This window comes from Perna viridis, chromosome 14, assembly GCF_037379345.1.
Source record: "Perna viridis isolate PV_CMFRI_1.1 ecotype Kerala chromosome 14, ASM3737934v1, whole genome shotgun sequence".
Lineage (NCBI taxonomy): Eukaryota > Metazoa > Mollusca > Bivalvia > Mytilida > Mytilidae > Perna > Perna viridis.
This window is the reverse complement of record NC_142458.1, coordinates 7,359,813-7,381,019: the sequence shown is the minus strand read 5'-3', so window position 1 is coordinate 7,381,019 and position 21,207 is coordinate 7,359,813. Positions and strand designations below refer to the sequence as shown.

The 21,207-nt window shown below is 32.6% G+C and overlaps 1 protein-coding gene across 2 annotated transcripts in view; it reads right to left on the bottom strand.

The window, feature by feature from the left end:
* LOC148597980 (uncharacterized) overlaps positions 1-21,207 on the bottom strand; it is a 124,042-nt gene that overhangs the window by 20,213 nt on the left and 82,622 nt on the right. For both annotated transcript variants that reach the window (XM_088560286.1, XM_088560287.1), the window contains exons 40-53: positions 19,864-20,163; positions 19,127-19,306; positions 16,933-17,310; positions 15,079-15,279; positions 13,052-13,129; positions 12,590-12,769; positions 10,782-10,851; positions 9,777-10,000; positions 8,807-8,971; positions 7,855-7,988; positions 5,983-6,139; positions 5,360-5,506; positions 1,423-1,719; positions 49-228 (exon numbers count right to left, since the gene is read on the bottom strand). In XM_088560286.1, coding sequence (XP_088416412.1) covers positions 49-228; positions 1,423-1,719; positions 5,360-5,506; positions 5,983-6,139; positions 7,855-7,988; positions 8,807-8,971; positions 9,777-10,000; positions 10,782-10,851; positions 12,590-12,769; positions 13,052-13,129; positions 15,079-15,279; positions 16,933-17,310; positions 19,127-19,306; positions 19,864-20,163 — 2,691 coding nt within the window. The remainder of the gene's footprint in view (positions 1-48; positions 229-1,422; positions 1,720-5,359; positions 5,507-5,982; positions 6,140-7,854; positions 7,989-8,806; positions 8,972-9,776; positions 10,001-10,781; positions 10,852-12,589; positions 12,770-13,051; positions 13,130-15,078; positions 15,280-16,932; positions 17,311-19,126; positions 19,307-19,863; positions 20,164-21,207) is intronic.

Sequence of the window (21,207 nt, the reverse complement as noted above, 5' to 3'; positions counted from 1 at the left end):
CTTATCACTATAGTTTTACTTACAGCTTGTCACAACAGCTTTACTTACAGTTACAATGATGGGTGTTACATCTTTCTGTCTCATATGGAACACTGTCCTGACAGTCTCGATCACTGCCAAAATAATTCCATGTTGGGTTACTACAGTTGCGGTAACGTGTACGGTAGCCCCCACCACATTCTCGGGTACACTCATGCCAATTGTTCCAAGTTGTCCAGCCTGCATCCCCTGAAGTAAACATAAACAAAATACTGCATGCTGTGTTGTGCTGAGAATATCTCCATCCAACCATTTATAGTAAACAGAAAGGAGACAATAGTAAACAGGAAGGAGACAAGCAAGAAATCTGGAAAGGGTGGACAAGGCAGTAGTCATCATACAAGAGCAATACACCAAATATTTAAGCATTCCTTCCATTAGAAGCTGACTGAGAACAGAATGTTACAGAAAAGTGTAATGGATGGACAGACAGACAGACAATGTTACTGCAATATAGCTCTAATGAGTGGGGAATTATACCAGAACAATGAACAGAAACACAACATAAGTAGAAATAATTTGTAAACAAACTCACAAAAAAAAAATACTAACTTTTTAAGCTCTTAAAGATGTAAACCTAAGGTAAGGGACATAACTCTTGAAAACATTGATATCATATTCATTTTCAGCAATTTGTTTCAACCTTTCTTTTGAAACAGAATGAAATCAGTCAAAGTTACTTTGATGCTTACATGAATTTGATGTAAAATGGTGAATACAAACGTTCCAATTATTTGTAAGAATTGTGTCCCTTACCCTAGATCTTCCACCTTAAGTCCTGCATTTTTTTAAATCTAAAAATGAAACTATTCAGACAATCAGACAAAGATAGATCCTGCCTTTTTATTTTTTTCTTTATAGACTGCAACACATTTTTAGTTTAGGAAAAAAATGGATCCTGCCTTTATATTTCGAATTTCATCCAAAATGTGCATTATTCCATGCTTTTGTCCTAGCAGTACAGTGATGCATAGTGCGACCAAATATATAATGGGAACAGGATATCGAAATATATTTATCTTCAATTAAAAAGGATGGTGTTAATGTTAGGGTAGTTTGAGTGCTCACAAAAATGTCTAAGTCCATCACATACTTCATGTGCCTGTCCCAAACCAGGTAACTGAAGTTCAGTGTTTTTCGCTGTTATTTATGTTGATTGTTATTCGTTTTTCATCTTTTGCATAGGTTATGTTGATTTTAATTTTTTATGGATGATTTCACATCATTTGTTTTGGGGCATTTTGCAGCTTGCTTTGAGGTATTGGTTTTTGCCTATCATTAAAGACCATGTAGCGACCTGTAGAGGTTTTTCTTGCTTGGGATTTGGTGGATGACTATCTCATTGGCAATCATACCACATCTCTAATTTTTGTCATTACTTACTGACACAATGCCATCGAATCCATAGATCAGCTTCACCTTCCGTCCCACACTGACTAGCTACGTTAGCGTTTGTCACATCAAATGTACAATTCGTCTTGTTGTCACACATGTCCTTGACCCCATAAGTCAAGTTGTGTAGACATCCATAGTGAGGCTCATATGTATATGTCACATTGTCGATAATGATGTAGACAGGAAGTGGAGGTACGTAATCTGGGTAAAGGTAGGACTCTTCATGTTCTGGCATACATGTGATTGTCGCAACCTGACCTTCTCTTGAGGTGTATTCATAGTAAGCTGAAAGTAAATATTGATTGATTGATTGATTGCAGTTTAATATCTAACATTAAATATTTTATGCATTTCAGGACTTGAACATTTGATCAATCATGTTGAACCTGCTTTGACACTAAGCTGAGCAACAGCATTAAAAACTTAAAAAGTAGTAACTCTCGAGAATATCCTTAACTTTCATGATAATACATGTATTAGCAAATAACTGACAGAAAGGAATGTTTCTAATCTAGACAAATTTATTCAGATTTCCAACAAATAAAACTTGATCATGTCACAAACAGTTAAAATAGTTTTAGAAATTTATTAATATCACAATTTTTTTGGTACTGACACTGGACCTTTAATGCGCTACCAAACTGACAGAAAGGAATGTTTCTAATCCAGGCAAATTTATTCAGATTTCCAACAAACAAGTCATTGCTCTGACTTTGTCTGCAAGTAATACATACCCATAAATATTTTCTACTACTGTGTACCAGGGACTTTATATTACATACCCTGTGTATACCTAACATCTTCTTGAAATAAGAGACCATGCAGGTCTCAAGCAGGTTGCAGTAAAGCAATAAATTATACATTTTATTGTAGAAAAAATGTGGAAAAATGACTCCCCTCTGAAAAATGTGCATAGCCATATCATGTGTGTAAATTGAGTTATAATTTCAATGAAATGCACTGAAAATTAACATTTCAAGGGCATATAAATCTGTCAAAAACATCATTTTTCTAAAATTTGTGAGCAAATCCAGTGATGCAGAGATCAAATAATGGTCTTTTCAAATAGAGAAAGCATATTTGTGTGAAATTATATTGTCAGATTGGGGGTTGAGGGGGGTGGAGGGGGGTGGTGGTTTTGACATGCATGTTTCTTATTTTCTCAATTTCACCTGATTCTTACAATAACTGACCCTTAAGACAGATTTTTGTTGAATTCTAATAGTAGCTAAGGCAGGTTAATCTCTAGTGAAAAAAAAAATAATAAGTCCAACAAAACAAATATGGAAAGCCAACAGAGTCAAAATTCCTAATCCATAAATTGTTAATTTGTAACTTCTTGATTTGTAAATTGTCAATTTGTAACTTGTAAGAGTGAAACTTTCCATTTTGTACATTGAAAATCTGTATATGCAACTTTGAAATTCTTCATTTGCAGCTTCTCAGTTCGTAATGCGCTTTTCGAGACTTGTAAATCATCAAAATATTCTTACTAGTTTTAAACTTTATTTGAAATAGCAGACAAATTGTCCTTTGTCATTCTTCATTTGACAATGTAATAAACCACGTAAAAATTGACAATTGTTCGTACTCTGAAGTTTTGTGACATGAAACATGTCGATTTGTGAAATGTCAAATTATGCTTAGTTGCATTATATGCTATCAATCATTATGACAACAGATGACCCTTGGGATTGGAAGACAATAGGCGGCGCTGCTGTTCAGAACGGAAATTGAATGGGTTGGTCTTAAAACAGGATGAGAAAAAACAGGACCAGCATTTTTTGATACTTTTTTGTCTATAACTTTTGTTTCACTCTGTGAAATTCAAAAATTTAAAATGATTTCTAACAAAAAATAAAAGTGCTTTAAATTGGTTATAAGTATTTTGGAAAATATCAAAAAATAAAGTGAAAATCTTGACAGGACGAATTTTTTCTGATGAGAAAATGGTGATAAAAAGTGGGACATGCCAATGAATAAAGTTCATTATTGATATAATGCGTCACGTCTGTCAAATAATGTTTACTTCAGTTTTTTTAAAGTTTATAGTAATAGGCACATTTTGATATAAAAATCATTTCATTTTGAGTCAGTTAGATTGGAAAATCTTGACAGGATGGACTTATTCTGTTACATGATTTGTCGTTTTTTAGGAGGGTGCGGTAACAAAACATAATATATCTGAAATGTGTTTAATGTCTGTCAAAAATGTTCATCATATTCTTAAAGCTTATACTTATTCTACATTTTGATGTATAGATATTTAAAATTGTATTAGAGATAAATTGAAAATCTTGACAGTATGACATTTTTTTTGAAAAATCTTTGTTTATCGTCATAAATAGATTTAGAACTATATTATACGTACTTGTAATGTATTCCTTTTTAAAATAAATCATGTCAATTTTCACTCTCCTTTGAACTTGCTTTATTTATTTTTATTATTTTCTTTTATTTAAATTTTGTTTTTTTTTAATTCTTTTTTACTATTATGACATTGTCAATTGTGTTTTAACTGTTGTGGGTTGAGGAGCAATACATTTTACATTTGCGAACTTTCTTTATTACATCTGTGAACCATATGTAAACTTAACATTTCCGAACCAAATGATATAAATTATAAAATTTTGTATAGACTTTATATAAATATTTATATAACAGTTCAGATATGTGGTGTGATCACTCTTTCACATTTCATTGGCTAAATGCATATTTCTATGTTTTCGAATTTCAACAAATTCAATAGTGCTATATATCCTACTTGTAATCCTACTTTCATCCCAGCGGCATGGCTAAAGCAATATAAAGGTGAATATTTTCAAAAAGTTTGCAAATGTAACATTAGGAAGTTCGCAATTGTAATGTACTGGTTGTTATTGAGTTAATTTGTGTTACAAGTTAATGAAAGTGACATGTTATTTTAAAAGATTAACTGAGAAAACAGCATCTGTTAATTGTGAGGTGTAATTGTTCAATGTATATTTAGTGGGGCTGTGTGTAGTACATAGCATGCTTTCTCAGGTTCAGCATCTGCACAAGATTTGTGTTTCCAAACACTATATTATAATATACATGTATCTCTTAACCACATTTTTATAGTCACAACCTACCGTTGGCATTCCATAAATGAAATGTCATTATTGACTGGACTGAAATTTATAAAGCCACACACCAAATTTGAAATTGTTCCATATTTTGGGAGGCAAGATTTTTGCGACAAAATTCTGACAGATGGACAAAAATAATGATTCCAATACAACATCCACTTATTGAGTGGGGTGTACAGTCAAACAAGAATTAAATGCCAAAGATTTCCAAAGAACAGACAATGCATTCAGAAATCTGTATACAAAGGTAACCCTATAAGTCCAAGCAACTTTGTGCTACTTCAAAATAAATATAATTAATTAACCAAATGTGATTATTAATCCATGTATCAGTACCTGATCCGATCTGGGCAACTATAATAGCGATTGGTCATCGATCACCGATTAGTTTCTGATCAGTAATCGATCCTTTATGGATTACGTTGTTTACTTTGTCAATTTTTACACAAATTAACTTAATGCAATTAATTAAAAAATCAATTGATTTCTTTTATTTCATATTTGTTTCATTTTTGACAAATTACATTTATGTGCATTTAATATCTTAAATTTAAGGTAGATGTATTATGGTATTATGGTGGATTCCTTCCAATGAAAATTCTCAAATTTACATGAACTGTTCATCGGTCATTTTACATAACAAAACTGTGATCATATCGGCTATTGATCCGTCAGCGATCAATCAATCAGGGGTCATCCAATCGTCAAACAGTACAGTTGCCCGGATCGGTTCAGGGACTGTATGTACACTGCGTCAAGTGTCAATAATGCGAGGCAAAATCTATACCATAATGAACCCATTCCTTCATACTTACTTGGATACAGTACAATATGTTCTATTAAATCCACTGTAAGTGTAGCATCAGTAGTTTCTGTACCATCATCGGCATGGAGAGTAATAACATACTGATTAATGGTATCAAAGTCCAGGTCTGCCCAACCATAGAGATATACTGTCATATCTAAACAAATAAATGTAGCTGTAGATTGTTTTATCTAAAAAAATGTAGATGTCAATTGCCATATTAAAAAAAATGTAAAAATTATTTACCAAGATGAAAAAAAAACAGCAAAAATGCAGCTTGCTATTAAGGTACACTGGTACTTTAGTAAACTAACATGCTAAAAAAAAGCCCTCAAAAGTTGTGCATAATGTATACTAAGCTGGTTTGGAAGAAATGATACCGTACTTGTAGTGTCTCTAATGTGACCAATGTAAATGTAAATTGTCATATTTAAAAAATGTAAATGTAAAATGTTATATTAAAAAAAAATGTAGATTTAAATAATCATGTAGATTATTTTATCTTAAACTTGTCACTGAGTGCATGTTTCAACGCACCTGTCTAAACAGTTTAGTTTAGGCAGTGTTTGGTTTAGACAGGTGTTCAGGTTATACAGGTTTTTGTTTGGTTTAGACAGGTTTCACTGAACATACTTTCCAGATAGAAGAAGTTGGTATTTGGACTGGTGTCAGTGATGTACCATGTCATTTCATCATTGTCTGGATCAGTCAGGTTAAAGGTGAAAACTTCTCCACCCCATTGTAGTTCTGAGATGTTTACTGCTCCTGGTAGGTCATTGAATACAGGTGGCTAAATACAGAACAACAAGTGTAAGGAGAATTCAAGTCAATGAACACTGGTGGCTTAATATAAACAACAGGTGTAAGGGAAATCCAAGGGCAAGGTATAGACAATGGGTTTTAGGCAAATCCAAGTCACTGATTACCATGAGTTGGCTAAATATACTGTAAAGCAGAAAATTTTCAAAAGTTCGAATTTTCAATATATTCATGAGGTCTGGGGTATTGCAAAAATTTCACAGTGATCTCCAGTAGACCGTATCTACTGATGTTAAAGATAAAGACAGATAAAATTTAAGTAGTACTCCAGCTAAGAATCATGCAAAATGTGATTCATGGGTAAAATGCCTACATATTTTTATTATTGATATTTTGTTTGAAATGTCATAGTAAACAGAAATAAACATTCGGTTTTTCATAACAAAAAAAAAACCCCATGCTCTTAGGAGATACAAATTATATATAATGCACTGTAGATTCAACATTAAGGGAGATAACTCTGTAAATGAAACTCAATATACAGTAGAATCTATTAGATTTTCAATGTTGATTATCTCCTAAGAGCAGGCAGATTTGAATGAATATATACACATTTAATAGTAAAGACCCATAAATCAACTTCATATCAAAAATAAAAATATGTAGCCTTTTTGAGGTGTATCACATTTCATAGAATTTTGCATGATTCTTACAAGGACAACTACTTAATACCACTATTCATACAGCAATTAAGACAAGAAATTAAGCAAAAAATACCCACAATGCAGTAGAAGAAAGAAGTTAAGAAAACTAATGAAGTCCAAGGTAACATAGTTCTTCCTTTTCCTGTTGTGAGCAATGAGATTCAATGTAACATATTACTTCCTTTTTATGTTATGAGCAATGAGATTCAATGTAACATATTACTTCCTTTTTATGTTGTGGGCAATAAGATTCAAGGTAACATATTACTTCCTTTTTCTGTATTGAGCAAGGATTTTGGTGTCAAGTGGGTAATGAAAATCTATGTTTGCCTAATTATGGCCTTAGAAGAAACTAAAGTTGTATAATTGTCTTTGATTCTCAGTGTAAAGATTTTAATTCTTGTCTATTACATAAATATAATAATAGAGATTTTTGCTGTTCTGAAAATCTACATCATTGAATGTTGTTATGGCAACATAGCTTGTTACTCCGTTCTGACAAAGATGACCTGTTGCCATGATGACTTATTTCATTGTAAGTTGTTATGGCAGCAGAGCTTGTTAGTCATTTCTGACAAGGATGACCTGTTGCCATGATGACTTATTTCATTGTAAGTTGTTATGGCAACAGAGCTTGTTAGTCATTTCTGACAAGGATGACCTGTTGCCATGATGACTTACTTCATTATATGTTTTTATGCAACACAGCTTGTTACTCTGTTCTGGCAAGGATGTTATGTTGCCATGATGACTTATTCATTGTATGTTGTTATGGCAACAGAGCTTGTTACTCTGTTCTGGCAAGGATGTTATGTTGCCATGACGACTTACTTCATTGTATGATGTTATGGCAACAAAGCTTGTTACTCTGTTCAGGCAAGGATCTTATGTTGCCATGACGACTTACTTCATTGTATGATGTTATGGCAACAAAACTTGTTACTCTGTTCAGGCAAGGATGTTATGTTGCCATGACAACTTACTTCATTATATGATGTTATGGTAACAGAGCATATTACTTTGTTCTGGCACGAAGACTTACTTCATTGTATGTTGTTATGGTAACAGTTCCTGTAACTCTGTTATGACAAGAGTCCTCAACCCAGGCAGTGTACGTGTAGTAGTGATACTTGGTTCCTACTTCGTGGAGCAACTTAATCTTTACTTGGACACTTTCTGTAAACAATGAAAAAATCAAGTAGAACAATTTGTAAAGATTCATTACCTGTGCTGACACATACAATCACAAAACTTGTCAAAACTCAATTTCCTGAAAATATGCCATACTTGTTAACTCTTCCAAATTCAAGCTCTGTCTCCAATAAAGAATGTGACACTGACATGGGAGGATAAAAACTACCACCTCAAAAGATCTCTCGCCCACTATATAGCAGCCATTAAAAATCTTCCAAAAGACCATTTGAAGATGAACAAGTGCACATGGATTCCCTGAAATGTGCATCCTTTCATAAAAAATTATTTGAATGAAATCATACTGTTACAGTTTCCACTTGTTCGTGGTTTATATTTTTTTCATTTTTTTCATTTATTTTTTTTTTCAAATATTTTAGTTTTAGAGCTTATACTGTATTTCCAGGACTATAAGTCAATATTTTTATTCATTTCATATTGCTAATGCATTGTTTCTCAAAGCTGAATGTTGGTTTTTGATTAAATACATAGGTTTAAGAGAAATAAATTACATAGAAAGTATTGTAATTCATTGAAAAAGGGAGACAACTATTTATTTTGTGCAAAATTTGGATCCTTTCTGAACTTTAAATTTTTAAAATCTTTTAAATTATTTTCTGAGCCATCCTTCGTCACTTTAAAAACAATCTTTTGTACTATTTGACATATATATAATATAAATACTTCAATGAAACAAAAAAATCGGTGAGATACAATTTACAATGTGCCATGCATATCATAAAATTGCCTGGTTTCTCGATGGAAAAATAAAGCCTCTTCTTTAGGGGAGATAATCCTTATACCTTTGTTTGTGTCTAGATAGAAATATGTATGACCATAATCCAAACCCCAGTCATACCACATGTCACCATGGTCTTCATCTCTAACGTCAAAATCAATAACGTGAGAGTCTATAGGGGTATTATCTGGGATTGATACACTACCCGTGTGAAAGGAGGGGCCGATATCTGGAAAACAGAAGCATTGTATTAGCAATGTGACAAATTGAAAAGCAACTCCTTTATCAGAATGTGCAAGTTTACCTTGAAACTTAAAGTTTTCACACATTTTTTCCAATGCAAATTTTCTGGGTATGAATTTTTGAAGTTTTAAAAATAGTTCTCATAAGATAAAACAAATTTTTTACTGGCATTATTTTTACACTGATTTGACAATAATGGCAAAAAGAGCTAAAATTATTATTTTCATAGTAATGAATTTGATAGTGTAAGTATAAAAAAAAATTGGAATTGGTACCAGTTCAATCTAAATTGCAGTAAATTGGTGAATGCCAAGATTGAGAATGTAAGTGAATACCAAATTTATATCATTTAGAAATGTTTAAAAGACATAATCTAATATGAGACAGAAGACATTTCCTCGGAGATGTTACATATATCTCAGAGCTTCAATAATCCTTTAATACAATCAGATTAGCATAAAAAAAACAAATATTTCCAAGGAATTGTGACATATCACAGATCATTTTACCATCAAATTAATATTTGCAACAAGAATTTTACAATGAGTTAATGACATATTTGTAAGTAGAAACTACTATTACAATCAAATTAGTAACAGCAGCACAACACTTACTTGGTGTTGTACCATTGCAGAGCATAAATACTTCATGATAAAGTTATAACAGACAGACACTTACATGGAGCTGTGAAATATCTTCTTATAACCAAATAAAAGTCCTATCAACCAAAAACTTACTTGGAGTTGTGACATCTTATAAACCAAATTAGTAATAGCAAGCCAGACACTTACTTAGAGTTGTGACATAGCGTATTGCATAAACTCGTTCTTCAATTGGAGTTAACTGTGTTGTATTCCACTTGAAGTAATTTCCTCTTTGTGGTACATTGTCAGCTGTCACTTTATAGGTTTTAGTCGGACATAAATTTGGATTGAAGAAGATTTTATTATTGGTCGAGGGGTCATATTCTTTGTCACAGGTCTCGTAACCTAAAATCTGGTTACCATAGTAATATCTGAAAAGGATATCAATTAAATGTACAATAATTATTGCAAAAATAAACTATGTAGGCTCTAAAGAGCCTGATATTCTCACCTATTCAGTTGAAGTTGTATAAGGGGCAATAACTCCTAATTACTAATTAATATTATTAAGTACCACTCTGTATAAGAATCAGACAATGGGTGGCATGTCATTTTTCTCAATTTGGTCTTTTTTCCTCAAATATATTCAATACATCTAGAAAACAACTGAAAAGGTATTTAAATTTATCCTAAAGCAACTCTGATATTTTTTGACTGCTGATATAATGAAAAAGTACAGGAAAGTTTTCCCGCCATTTCTTCATAGTGCATTTCAACTAAATTTGACCTATCAATATCTTAAAAAGGGAAATTTTACAAACACTTTGATGGTTATCACTGGAGTTTATCAGGTATAAATACTTGATTAATGCAATATAATCTCTATGTTTTTTTTTCTTCATGTTCCACACCTTATACACATTTTGCCTAATTCTTAGACGGAGAAGTACTTAAAGGTCTTTCTATATAATTCCTTTAGAATAACACTGCTTGACATTAGCATATTCTACCAATTGTTTGTCTATTACTGGGAAACAACAAGTGAAATGTAAGAGCATTGCTTTCAACCAATCAGAATTTATAAACAATGCGTACACAGTCGCACAATAACTGCCATTGCATAAAACTTGTAAAAACTGTTTCACATCATCCACAATGTGATATCACAAGTAGCCACCATTCAAGAAGTAAGCATTGAGAAATTGTACTTACATTCCAGGTAAATCACCAGGGACTATAGTAGGTCTTTGAGCAGATGGAATGTTTATTGTTTGGTAACCAGCTAAAAACCAAAACAAAACAAAAAAAACCAAACTATTAAGAAACTCTAATGAACACATAATTTATACTTGAATGAATGTAATCACTTGCTATAAACTGTGAAATTTTTCAGGGGTCAATTTTGTTACATCAACAGTAAATGATCATGTTAAGTTAACATGAAATTTGTCTCTGAAAATAAACTTTGTCAAATCTTCTTTGTTTTTGATATAATTAGAGTAATGTGTGCTTACTTTGCCAACCAACCTGTAAAATGTGTAATTTTTGCCAAATTTGTGAAAAAAAAACCCACTTGATTCCATTTACATTTTTATTTGTATCAGATTGTGGTCACATGTGTTGACAACTTAGGTACCAGTCCATATGAAATTCAGACATTGCCTATGGTAAAGTGATTCATGGTGTAGAAAAACCCACGGATGAGACCATGCTTTTTTGGTCTACATATATGTATACTATATTTTTATGTTACAATAGTCCTTTCTGTATTTAGATCTTACTTTTGAGAAAACTACACTTTATTCTACCACTAAAATCAACCAAATAAAACCAAATCAATAACCATAACTCTTTCAAAGTGCTAATTTTATATACTATCTATTTAAATTTGATCTCAAAAGTGCAACCCCAGAATGAAAAACTAAGACTGGTTGTGTGATTTATAATGGTTTTTAAACAAGAAATAAAACTGAATTCCGTGGGTTTTTGACATGCAAAAATCACCTCCTGACTGTTACATAAAAATATTCGAAAAATTTAACCTAATCGTATCATAACTTTTGACAAAATATTTAGTTTGTTGAAGCATGTGTTGCAGTCCCTGAACCCATCTGCACAATTATTTGATGAAATGATGACCGCTGACTGAATGACTGCTGACAGATTGATAACCAATGACTTGTGACTGATCTGATCAAATTTTTGTTATGTAAAATGATGAATGATCGGTTCATGTAAATTTTAAAATTTCCATTGTAACAAATCCAATATTATCCCATATTAAATTCATCTTAAATTTAAGATATTAAATCCACTTATCATATTTTCTTAAAAAATAATGTATTAAAGTAATTAATTTATTTTTAAATCTATTTCATTATGTAATTATGTGTAAAAATTAACAAACAAAACAAAAAAATCTATAAAATATTCACTCAGTGATCATTTAAAGCGATCACAAGTTTTACGGATTGGTTTGATGTTCAATGACTGATCAGAAACTGATTGGTCACCGATCTCAATTATAGCTGCACAGATACTGGTAGGTTCAGGTACTGTACACTGTAACATTCAATCAGAACTCCTCAGCCTTTCTTGTTACACAAAAGAAAAACCTCGGAGGCACCAGGTGAAAGAATCTGTCTGGAATTTGTTCAATCTGATTCTACAATTAAAGTTTTATTGGTTGAAATTTTTACCATTACTTTTTTTCCTAGCTTCTCGCCAAAATTCTTGACAAGATCTAGAGTTATTATTATTCATTTCTGGTGATTTCTAACCAAATTTTTTAGTGCCACCTGGTGGATAGAAATATTTAGTCGCATTTGACTACAATTCCAGCAATTTTTTCAAGTAGAAATTCTCCTTTCTACATCTGAGGTTATTTTTTATTGTAGTGGAAATAGCCAGCAGTTTTGATTGTTGTAACATCATGACGCAGATAATATTTTTTGGAAAAAAATACACCTCTGTTTATTATTCAATAGCTTTAAAATGACTCTAATTTTGTTTCTACTTACCATTTACATTGAATTGGAAGAAGGATGCAACTTCATAGTACTCATTGTGTCCTGGTCTGTTGGTTTTTCTCCAAATCAAGAACCTAGCAGTCCCAGCATGCTTTGCCATCAGTATAAGCTGTTTAATCTTTCCACAACAAGTTATCTGGTCTACAGGACTGTTGAAAAGGAAAATATTCCCTGGAAGAAAATCAACATACTGACAGTACTTAAATAGTTTGATTAAAAATGAAAGAAAGTCTCCTGAAAAAAGGAATAAAAGTACTGAAAGTCATAGCAGGGAATTTGATTGAAAATGAGAAAAAAATGTCCTGGAAGAAAATGAAAGTACTGAAAGCACTACATAGACTTTGATTGAAAATGAGTTAAAAGTTGTTCCCAAAACTCAAAACTTTTTGAAGAGATAAATCTATAAAAAGATTTTTTTCTACATTCAAGTTACATTTTAATTGCTTTACTCACCTGGTGTTGTATCATAACTGTAGAAATTGTAGTTATTCACCAAGTTTGTATAAGTATGGTATGTATTCGTACCACAATCTGAAAAAGTAAAATAAAAGTCTTTGATAACTTTCAACATCAAAATATGTTTACTTGTACATACAGTACCTGAACTGATCCATGTATTTATAATAGCAATCCGTCATTGTTCATCATTCAGTCATCAATCTGTCAAAAAAATCTGTACAATCAGTGCTGGTTTAATTCTGTCTTATATCATGTGACTGCTGATCAATTATATTTTAATCAATTATATTTTTTTACATAAATTTACTAATGATATAGATTTAGACATAAAATTATTAATTTTTCTTTTAAATTTGCTTTTTCATGAAATACAAAATGTGAATTTAAGCATGTTAAAAGAAGCAGCATATTATATTTGTTCACATGAAAAACCTTAAATTTACATTCAAAAGTTTGTGCAGATTGGTTCAGGGACCTAATTTTGTATATCTTCTAAGACATTCCATATTACTGTTTTTGCAGATATATTGGCTTCCTGTTTGCATGTTTTGTGTATGCAATATTTCAGGCTTAAGTGTGTCAGCATTTTGTACTGTGCATTGTGAAGGATTTAAAAAAAATTAAAAATCATTTACTTTTATTGTAATAATGAAACTAAATTACTACCTACATCTGTTAACAATCAACATAAAAAAGATATTCATAATTTTTAAAACGTTTTTTTTTTTTTTGGTTTAATATTTGTTGTAAGATATGGTGTTTTCTTAAAAAAATTCTTTAGTACAAACTACTGACCAAACTTTACGAAAAACATAATGACTTTTCATTTAGAATTGTCAACTTTCCTTTCATCTGTGGCGTTACATCCCTTCAGCACCTGCGTATGGAGTGTTCATATCACAACTCATACGTTATGCCAGAGCTTGCCGAAACTATGCAGACTTTTTGTATCGCGTTAGAATTATAACAAATAGGCTTCTGGAACAGGGTTATGTTGAAGTCATTACTACAGAAGTTTTATGGTTGTCATCATGAACTTGTGGATCGTTACGATGTATCCATCTGAAAACTAATTTGTTCAATGTGTCATAGTTTTCCTTTCCTCTTTTGACTACCCAAGACTTGACTTTTTATGAGCAACTTGGTGGGTGCTTTTAGAAAAGTGGAGGACATTTACTCTACCGGTGCACCTGGTCCATGCTCCCAGTTTTTAGTGGAGTCCGAGTTGCTCATTTGCTTTTGTTACTTTGTATGTATGATTTTATTTACTTTATGTTCTTTGTTGTACATGTCTGTTTTCCATGTCTGGTCTTTGTCCCTGGATTACATTCTTTTGATTACTGCTATAACCTTGGTTCCCATTGATTACTCTTTCAAAAAACCTGCTTTAAGGGCTTTGGTACATGTAATTCACAGGGATAATATTTTTTCCACATTTAGCTGAATTCCGCTCTTTTAGATCCAGACTTTTACCGTTATGATTCCTTTTTTTTTTAAATATATATTTACTTCCAATTTTGCCAATTTCTGCTTTGTTTGTAGACCTTGTAAAATAATCCCTGAATTCATGATCATGCTTAATAAACTCTAAAAAAATATTGTATTCACCACTGGCTTGTGAAAATTACTTTGATGTAAGTTGCTGTCTTGATTTATCAACCCAAGAAAATATAATATTCACCAAGAGGGAGTCCATACAACAATGTGCAAAAACCAGGCAGTGGCTGGCACATGACAAATTTTGTTTTTTACCCATTTCATATCACAAATGCATCCTATCTCAAAGTTGAAAGTTTGTTTTTTATTTACTTCAACGATTAAAGAGAAAAATATTACATAGAAAGTATCAAAATTCATAGAAAAAAGGGAGATAACTCTTTAATTTGAGCAAAAGATTGGTTGAATTGTTGGGGAATTTTCTGCACCATCCATTGTTGATCTAAAACAAATATGCTACATCTGTTATATTGGAACCAAAAATTCAGTGGGATAAAATTTACCATGCACAATATTGTACCTACATGTACAGTACTCCTGAGCTCCTTTAAGGGGACATTCTCTCTCCTCAGTGTTATGAAGTTCTGATCCAGCTTGGTTACACCGTTGGTTGTATCCATCCTTTGTATCAAACTCATTGTCACATAATCGAGTCCTAGTCTGTATTCCTCGCCCACAGGTTACCGAGCAAGATGACCATTCTCCCCATAATGCCCACTGTGGAACTGAAAAAAAGTTTTATTCTTCTGAAAGGATGAGGTACATGCATTTCATATCAGAGGAGAAGGAGCTATTCTTATTGGTTAAACATGGTCATGTGGTATTCATTAATGTATGTTAACATGTCAAGAGGGCATCACCACATGATAATGCTCAGGGCATTCTACAGATTAAGTAGCAGTCTTTGTAAGAATCATGCAAATTCTGTAATATGTGATACACCCCAAGAAAGGCTACACATTTTTATTTTTGTTATTAAGTTGCTTTACAGGTCTATAATGATGAAATGTAAATAATTCATTCCAATCTGTCTGCTCTTAGGACATAATCTACATTGAAATCCAATGGTTTCTATTGTATTTTAGTGTCATTTACAGAGTTATCTCCCTTAATTTTGAATTTTAAAGTACATTTTATATTATTTCTATCTCCCAAGAACATAAGGTTTATATGAAAAGCCATATATTAATTTCTGTTTACCAAAACATTTTAAACAAAATACAAAAAAATAAAAATATATAGGCTTTCCAACCATGAATCACATTTTGCATGATTCTTAGCTGGAGTGCTACTTAATCTATGAAATAAACACAGTTGATGGTTGCTTTAATGTAGACGACATAATGATATAAATAATTTACCAACCCTTGGGATGTGATATTGTCTTCAATATTGATAATGCCCTTGCCTGCAGTTCCAGGCATTATCAATGTTTCACGCCCTTGCCTGCAAATCCAGGTCATTATCAATGTTTCATGCCCTTGCCTGCAGGTCCAGGCATTATCAATGTTTCATACCCTTGCCTGTAGTTCCAGGCATTATCAATGTTTCTGATGCAATACTACTGTCCCTTGAGCACTCAAAAAATGGAACTCAACATTAACTACTACTGACATACTTTTTATTCATGGATATCAATTTTCCTGGATTGCAGACAAATCATTGAATCGCAGATTCATAAATTCAAGGATGAAATTCCCGAAAATTGGTACCCATAGAATATAAGTTATTTCACAGTACTGTATAAATAGATTCTTTTTGTTCAATTAAAATCATAATTCTACAGGAAGTTGATGTGTGATGGCAATGACAGTTGTTTACATGGTACAACAGTGGACATCAGGACAGAAACCTGTCAGTTAAAAAAGGTTAAGAGTGCAAGTGAGACCATAGTTAGGGAAGCCTAAAATCTTAGCTCCAAAACCAGGAGTACAATTGACAAAGCCTTTGGTCTTGGTTTTTCCAAATAAGAGTAAAATTTTGTAAGAATCAGGCAAAATGAGAAAAATCAGAACCATGCATGTCAAAACCCCACTGATCGGACAAAATATCACTCAAGGATGCTTTCTCCATTTAAAAAAAAAACAAAAAAAAAAAAACACTATTTGATCTATGCACCATTGGATTTGCTCATAAATTGTTCAATAGAATGTTAGCAAAATGAGGTTTTGGACAGAGTTATCTGCCCTTGAAATGTTTGTTCTCTGTGCATTTTACACTTACTTACATTATGGAATTTTTAACATAACTAATGTAAAACTTTTTTTCAAAATCACATTTATTAAAATCAAAACAATCACTCTAATTACAACATCAAATTAATAAAGGCATTCAATAATTTTTGAATTTACAGTACGTGCATAAATTACAGGACTTACTTGTACAGTTATATTCCCAGTACATGATTCCACAATATGACAAGTAACGATGATTTAGCATGGATGTATTGGTCCATGTACATTCGTCCCATCCAGTCTCTCCACAAACGTAACGATCGGTCCAATTAAAGTAGGAATAATGGTCATAGTCTGTACTACAGAAAACAAGGTTATTGTCATCAACCATTTTAACGCAATCGTAATGGTCGTTACAGTAGTTCTGTACAATTGACGTGACATCGTGCCATGTATCTTTGGTGTTATAGTTCCAAGCACAACCATAGGTGTAGTTGGCATAGAGAACAGTAAGGTAGCCTTTTGTGCTGTAACTGTTGCAGATGGGCTCAAAATTGGTTAATCTACAGTCATCACCAGAATCTATTTAACAAAGGAATTACATAGTTTAAACATTAATGATCCTATTTAGTTAGCTTCTACAACAATCTATTACAAGAGGCTCCCAGGAGCCTGAATCACTCACCTGCTTAAAGTTTTGTTTGCCTTTCAAGGGCAATAACTCTTAACAAAGAGTTGTCCAACAATTTTGACTTAAAAAGACTTTGGTAGGACATATCATAAGGATCATTTCATCAACTGAAAGTTTCTTTTTATCTATTATAGTTATCAAGATATTGGCTGAAATCTGCTTAAAACATAATTTTTCATCTTTCAAGGGCAATAACTCTTAACAAAGAGTTGTCCAACAATTTTGACTCACAAAAAGACTTTGGTAGGACTATCATAAGGATCATTTCATCAATTGAAAGTTTCTTTTTATCTATTATAGTTTTCAAGATATTGGCTGAAATCTACTTAAAACATAATTTTTTACCTTTCAAGGGCAATAACTCTTGACAAGGAGTTGTGCCATAACTTTGAACTCTGCACGCATTTGTAGGACTTATCATAAAGATCATTTCAGCAATTAAAAGTTTCTTTCTATCCTACTTTTTAAGATAATGGTTAAAAACAGTAAAACAAACACAATTTTTCACCTTTCAAGGGAAAATCTCCAACAAGGAGTCATCTGACAACTTTGACCCAATGCAGATTATTGTAAGCCTTATAATAAGGTTCATTTTGGCAATTCATAGAATTCTGCTAAGCCTCCTAAACCTAACGGTTTTTGAGATATATGGGAAAAACTTCTTTCTGACCCTTTTGTTCTATTTTTAGTAACTGCAGCCATGTTTTTTTTGACAGATCAAAAATCCCCACATTAGTTCTATGCAGAATACCACAAGGAACATTCATTCCAAGTTTGGTTCTAATTGGTCTAGTAGTGTCAGAGGAGAAGAGTTTTGAATAGCTGTTACAATGACGGACACCAAGTGATGGCAATAGCTGGCATGGCCTTTGGCCAGGTGAGCTAAAAAATTACTCATAAGGCAAGAATATAACCAAACAATTAAGACAAACTAAAGAACAATTGAGCAAAAAGTATTTGTAAGTCCCTGCATCATGCTGTGTTGCCCACCCACCCCCCCTTCCCTCCATAGAAAAGAAGGAACAAACATACAACTCTAGTGAGAATTTATTAAACAAGATTGCTTTGCACAAAAATTGTCAATCACAGCACAAGAAAATCTGTCGAGCAAAAGTCCTCTAACTCCTGTAAAATTTGTTTAATCAGTATGGTGGTGCAATATGATTAACTACATTTGGTGAATAACAATCCTACAAAATTTGAACAAAATCCTTTGATGGGTTTCAAATGAGTTGCACAGAACTGGTAATCCTTAGTTGTTCCCTTCCATATTATGGCATGAGACTAGGGGTGTAACAAATTCCATTACCAGACAATACGATACATATCTGATATCACGATACCTGACTGAAGATACGATACACATGATACCTACTTGATAGAAAATCTCCTTTTATGTTACTGAACATTATTGATAGAATATCGTTATACCCCTAGTCACTAACTTAATCTTGTTTGCATTGACTCTTCCTCATTGAAACCAAAGGAACCAAACCTCTACACAGCAGATTTATACTCCGCAGGTGGAGCGACAAGTCTTCTGGTTGCCATTCAAGCACATTTATGTTTACTTTCTGTATTTCAATTATAGGCAATTATAGAATCAGATCAGAATCGTGTAAACAATTCCAGTATTGATTCCATGATGGTAGCTGGTAATATCGCAATGCAACAGTGAATCGGTGGGACAATTACATTTATACTCACATGGACAATCAAATGTGTTACATCTTTCGTCCTTATAGTGTATTGTATCATGATACACTTCCAGTTTACTGAAAAAGTTTGGTGAGGGGTTGGTAAATGTCCTGTTACTCCTCCTCATCCCTCCTCCACAGGTACGGCTACAGTCACCCCATTCTCCCCATTCAGTCCAACCACCATCCTCTGAAGAAAATGACGGGAGATTACTTATTATGAAATTAAAGAAAAAAATTCTTTTGCTCTCTAAAAGCAACAAAAAGAAAGAAAAACAAAAAAAAAGAAAGAAAGAAAAAAAAACAAAGTAAAATATGTTATCATGAAATCAAATGAAAAAAATAGTCCTTTTTATTAAAATGTTTACAGATAATGCAGAATACAGTACCTGAACCAACCTGTGCAACAAAAACTGTGATCGGTCATCAATCACCGATCAGTTTCTGATCAATCATTGATCCTTCAAACAGATCCATTTAACTATTGATTGCATGACATGACCACAGAGCAGTCAATATATTCTACGGTTTCCACTGTTTTCTTTGTCAATTTTACACATATTTACATAATGCAATAGATTTAATCATCAGTTTATACTGGTCATTGGTAATCGATCCATCAGGAATCAATCAATCAATCAGTGATCATCAAATTGTTGCATGGATCGGTTCAAGGACTATAACTGCACGTAGCATGACAACCTTTGCAAACAAGACTGACTTCAGGAAATCAATTTTTAAACTAACTTATACAATGGTGAACAACATATATTCCAGCAATGCCTCCATCATCTGTTCCACAGGAACTTCCAACATTAGCATTGGTCACGTTGAATGAACAGGATGTTTGACCTTCACAAAAGTCCTTGACCCCATGTGCATCACTATGGTTACATTCATGATTGTAGAATACATAGTGGACAGCATCAATAACTATGTATGGATCAGGAGGTGCCACGTAGCCAGCAAATGTAGTATATGGTTCGTTCTCCTGTACACATGAAAGGGAGAGCATCAACCACTCTGTTGTGTTGATATAGTAATACACTGAAATAAATAGAGAATAGAACTACTAAAAGGATTCAAGGGACTACATCTCATTAATGACCATATAACCTTTGACCTTGTACACATAAAAGGGGAAACTTTAGCCACTCTGTGGTATTAATATAATAATTAAACTGAAACACTGAAATAAGGATTCAAGAGATGGCATCTCATTAGACCATATGACCTTTGACCTTGTATACTGAAGTGTTGGAGAACAAAACTGAAGTAAAGATTCTTTAAAGGATTACATCTCATTTAATTATATGACCTTGACCTTTGAACTTGACAACTACTAGTTATAGAAGCCAGATTTTTCTAATGAATATATATGCACAAAGTTTTATATAATCTATCAAAGAATGCTGGTTATACTATACTCGAATAGTTGATTAGGAAAAACTGTTTTTGAACACTTTTATCACAAGACCTTTATTTTAGCTTTGTTAGCAATTTTTAAAATAAATTCATAGAAAACAGATATTACAGTTTCCTCATCAAGTAACAGACATTGTGCAACAATTTTCATGTTTAAAATCTAAAGAGTGATATCTCTGTCAAAAACTTCATTTTTCAAACATTCTATTAAAAAAATTTCTCATTTTTCAAATTTAGGTCTTTGCAAATAACGAAAGATTATATTGTCAGATCGATGGGGTTTTGACACGTATGTTTCCGATTTTTCCCATTTCGCCTGATTCTTACAATCGCTTATACATATGTTATCAAACAATGTTTGTTTGTTGGGGTTTAACGTCCGAGCAGCAATATTTCAGCTATATTCAGACAATGAACATGAAATGGATGATAAAATGAAAATGAAATGATAAAATAAGGATGGGTCACAAGGACAATAGGGTCGACAAATTTTGATTGCCACTAGAAAAAGGGGGGATGGGTAAGGTCAGGCAATTTAGCCTCCTGTGGCGGAACGCAAAGGTTCCTACTCCTATCGAATACCACATCAGGGTTCTTTAACGTGCGAGGAATGTGGCATCTTTCCCAACACGGTGCACCACTATGGTTTGCGGTCAGGTTTTCCGT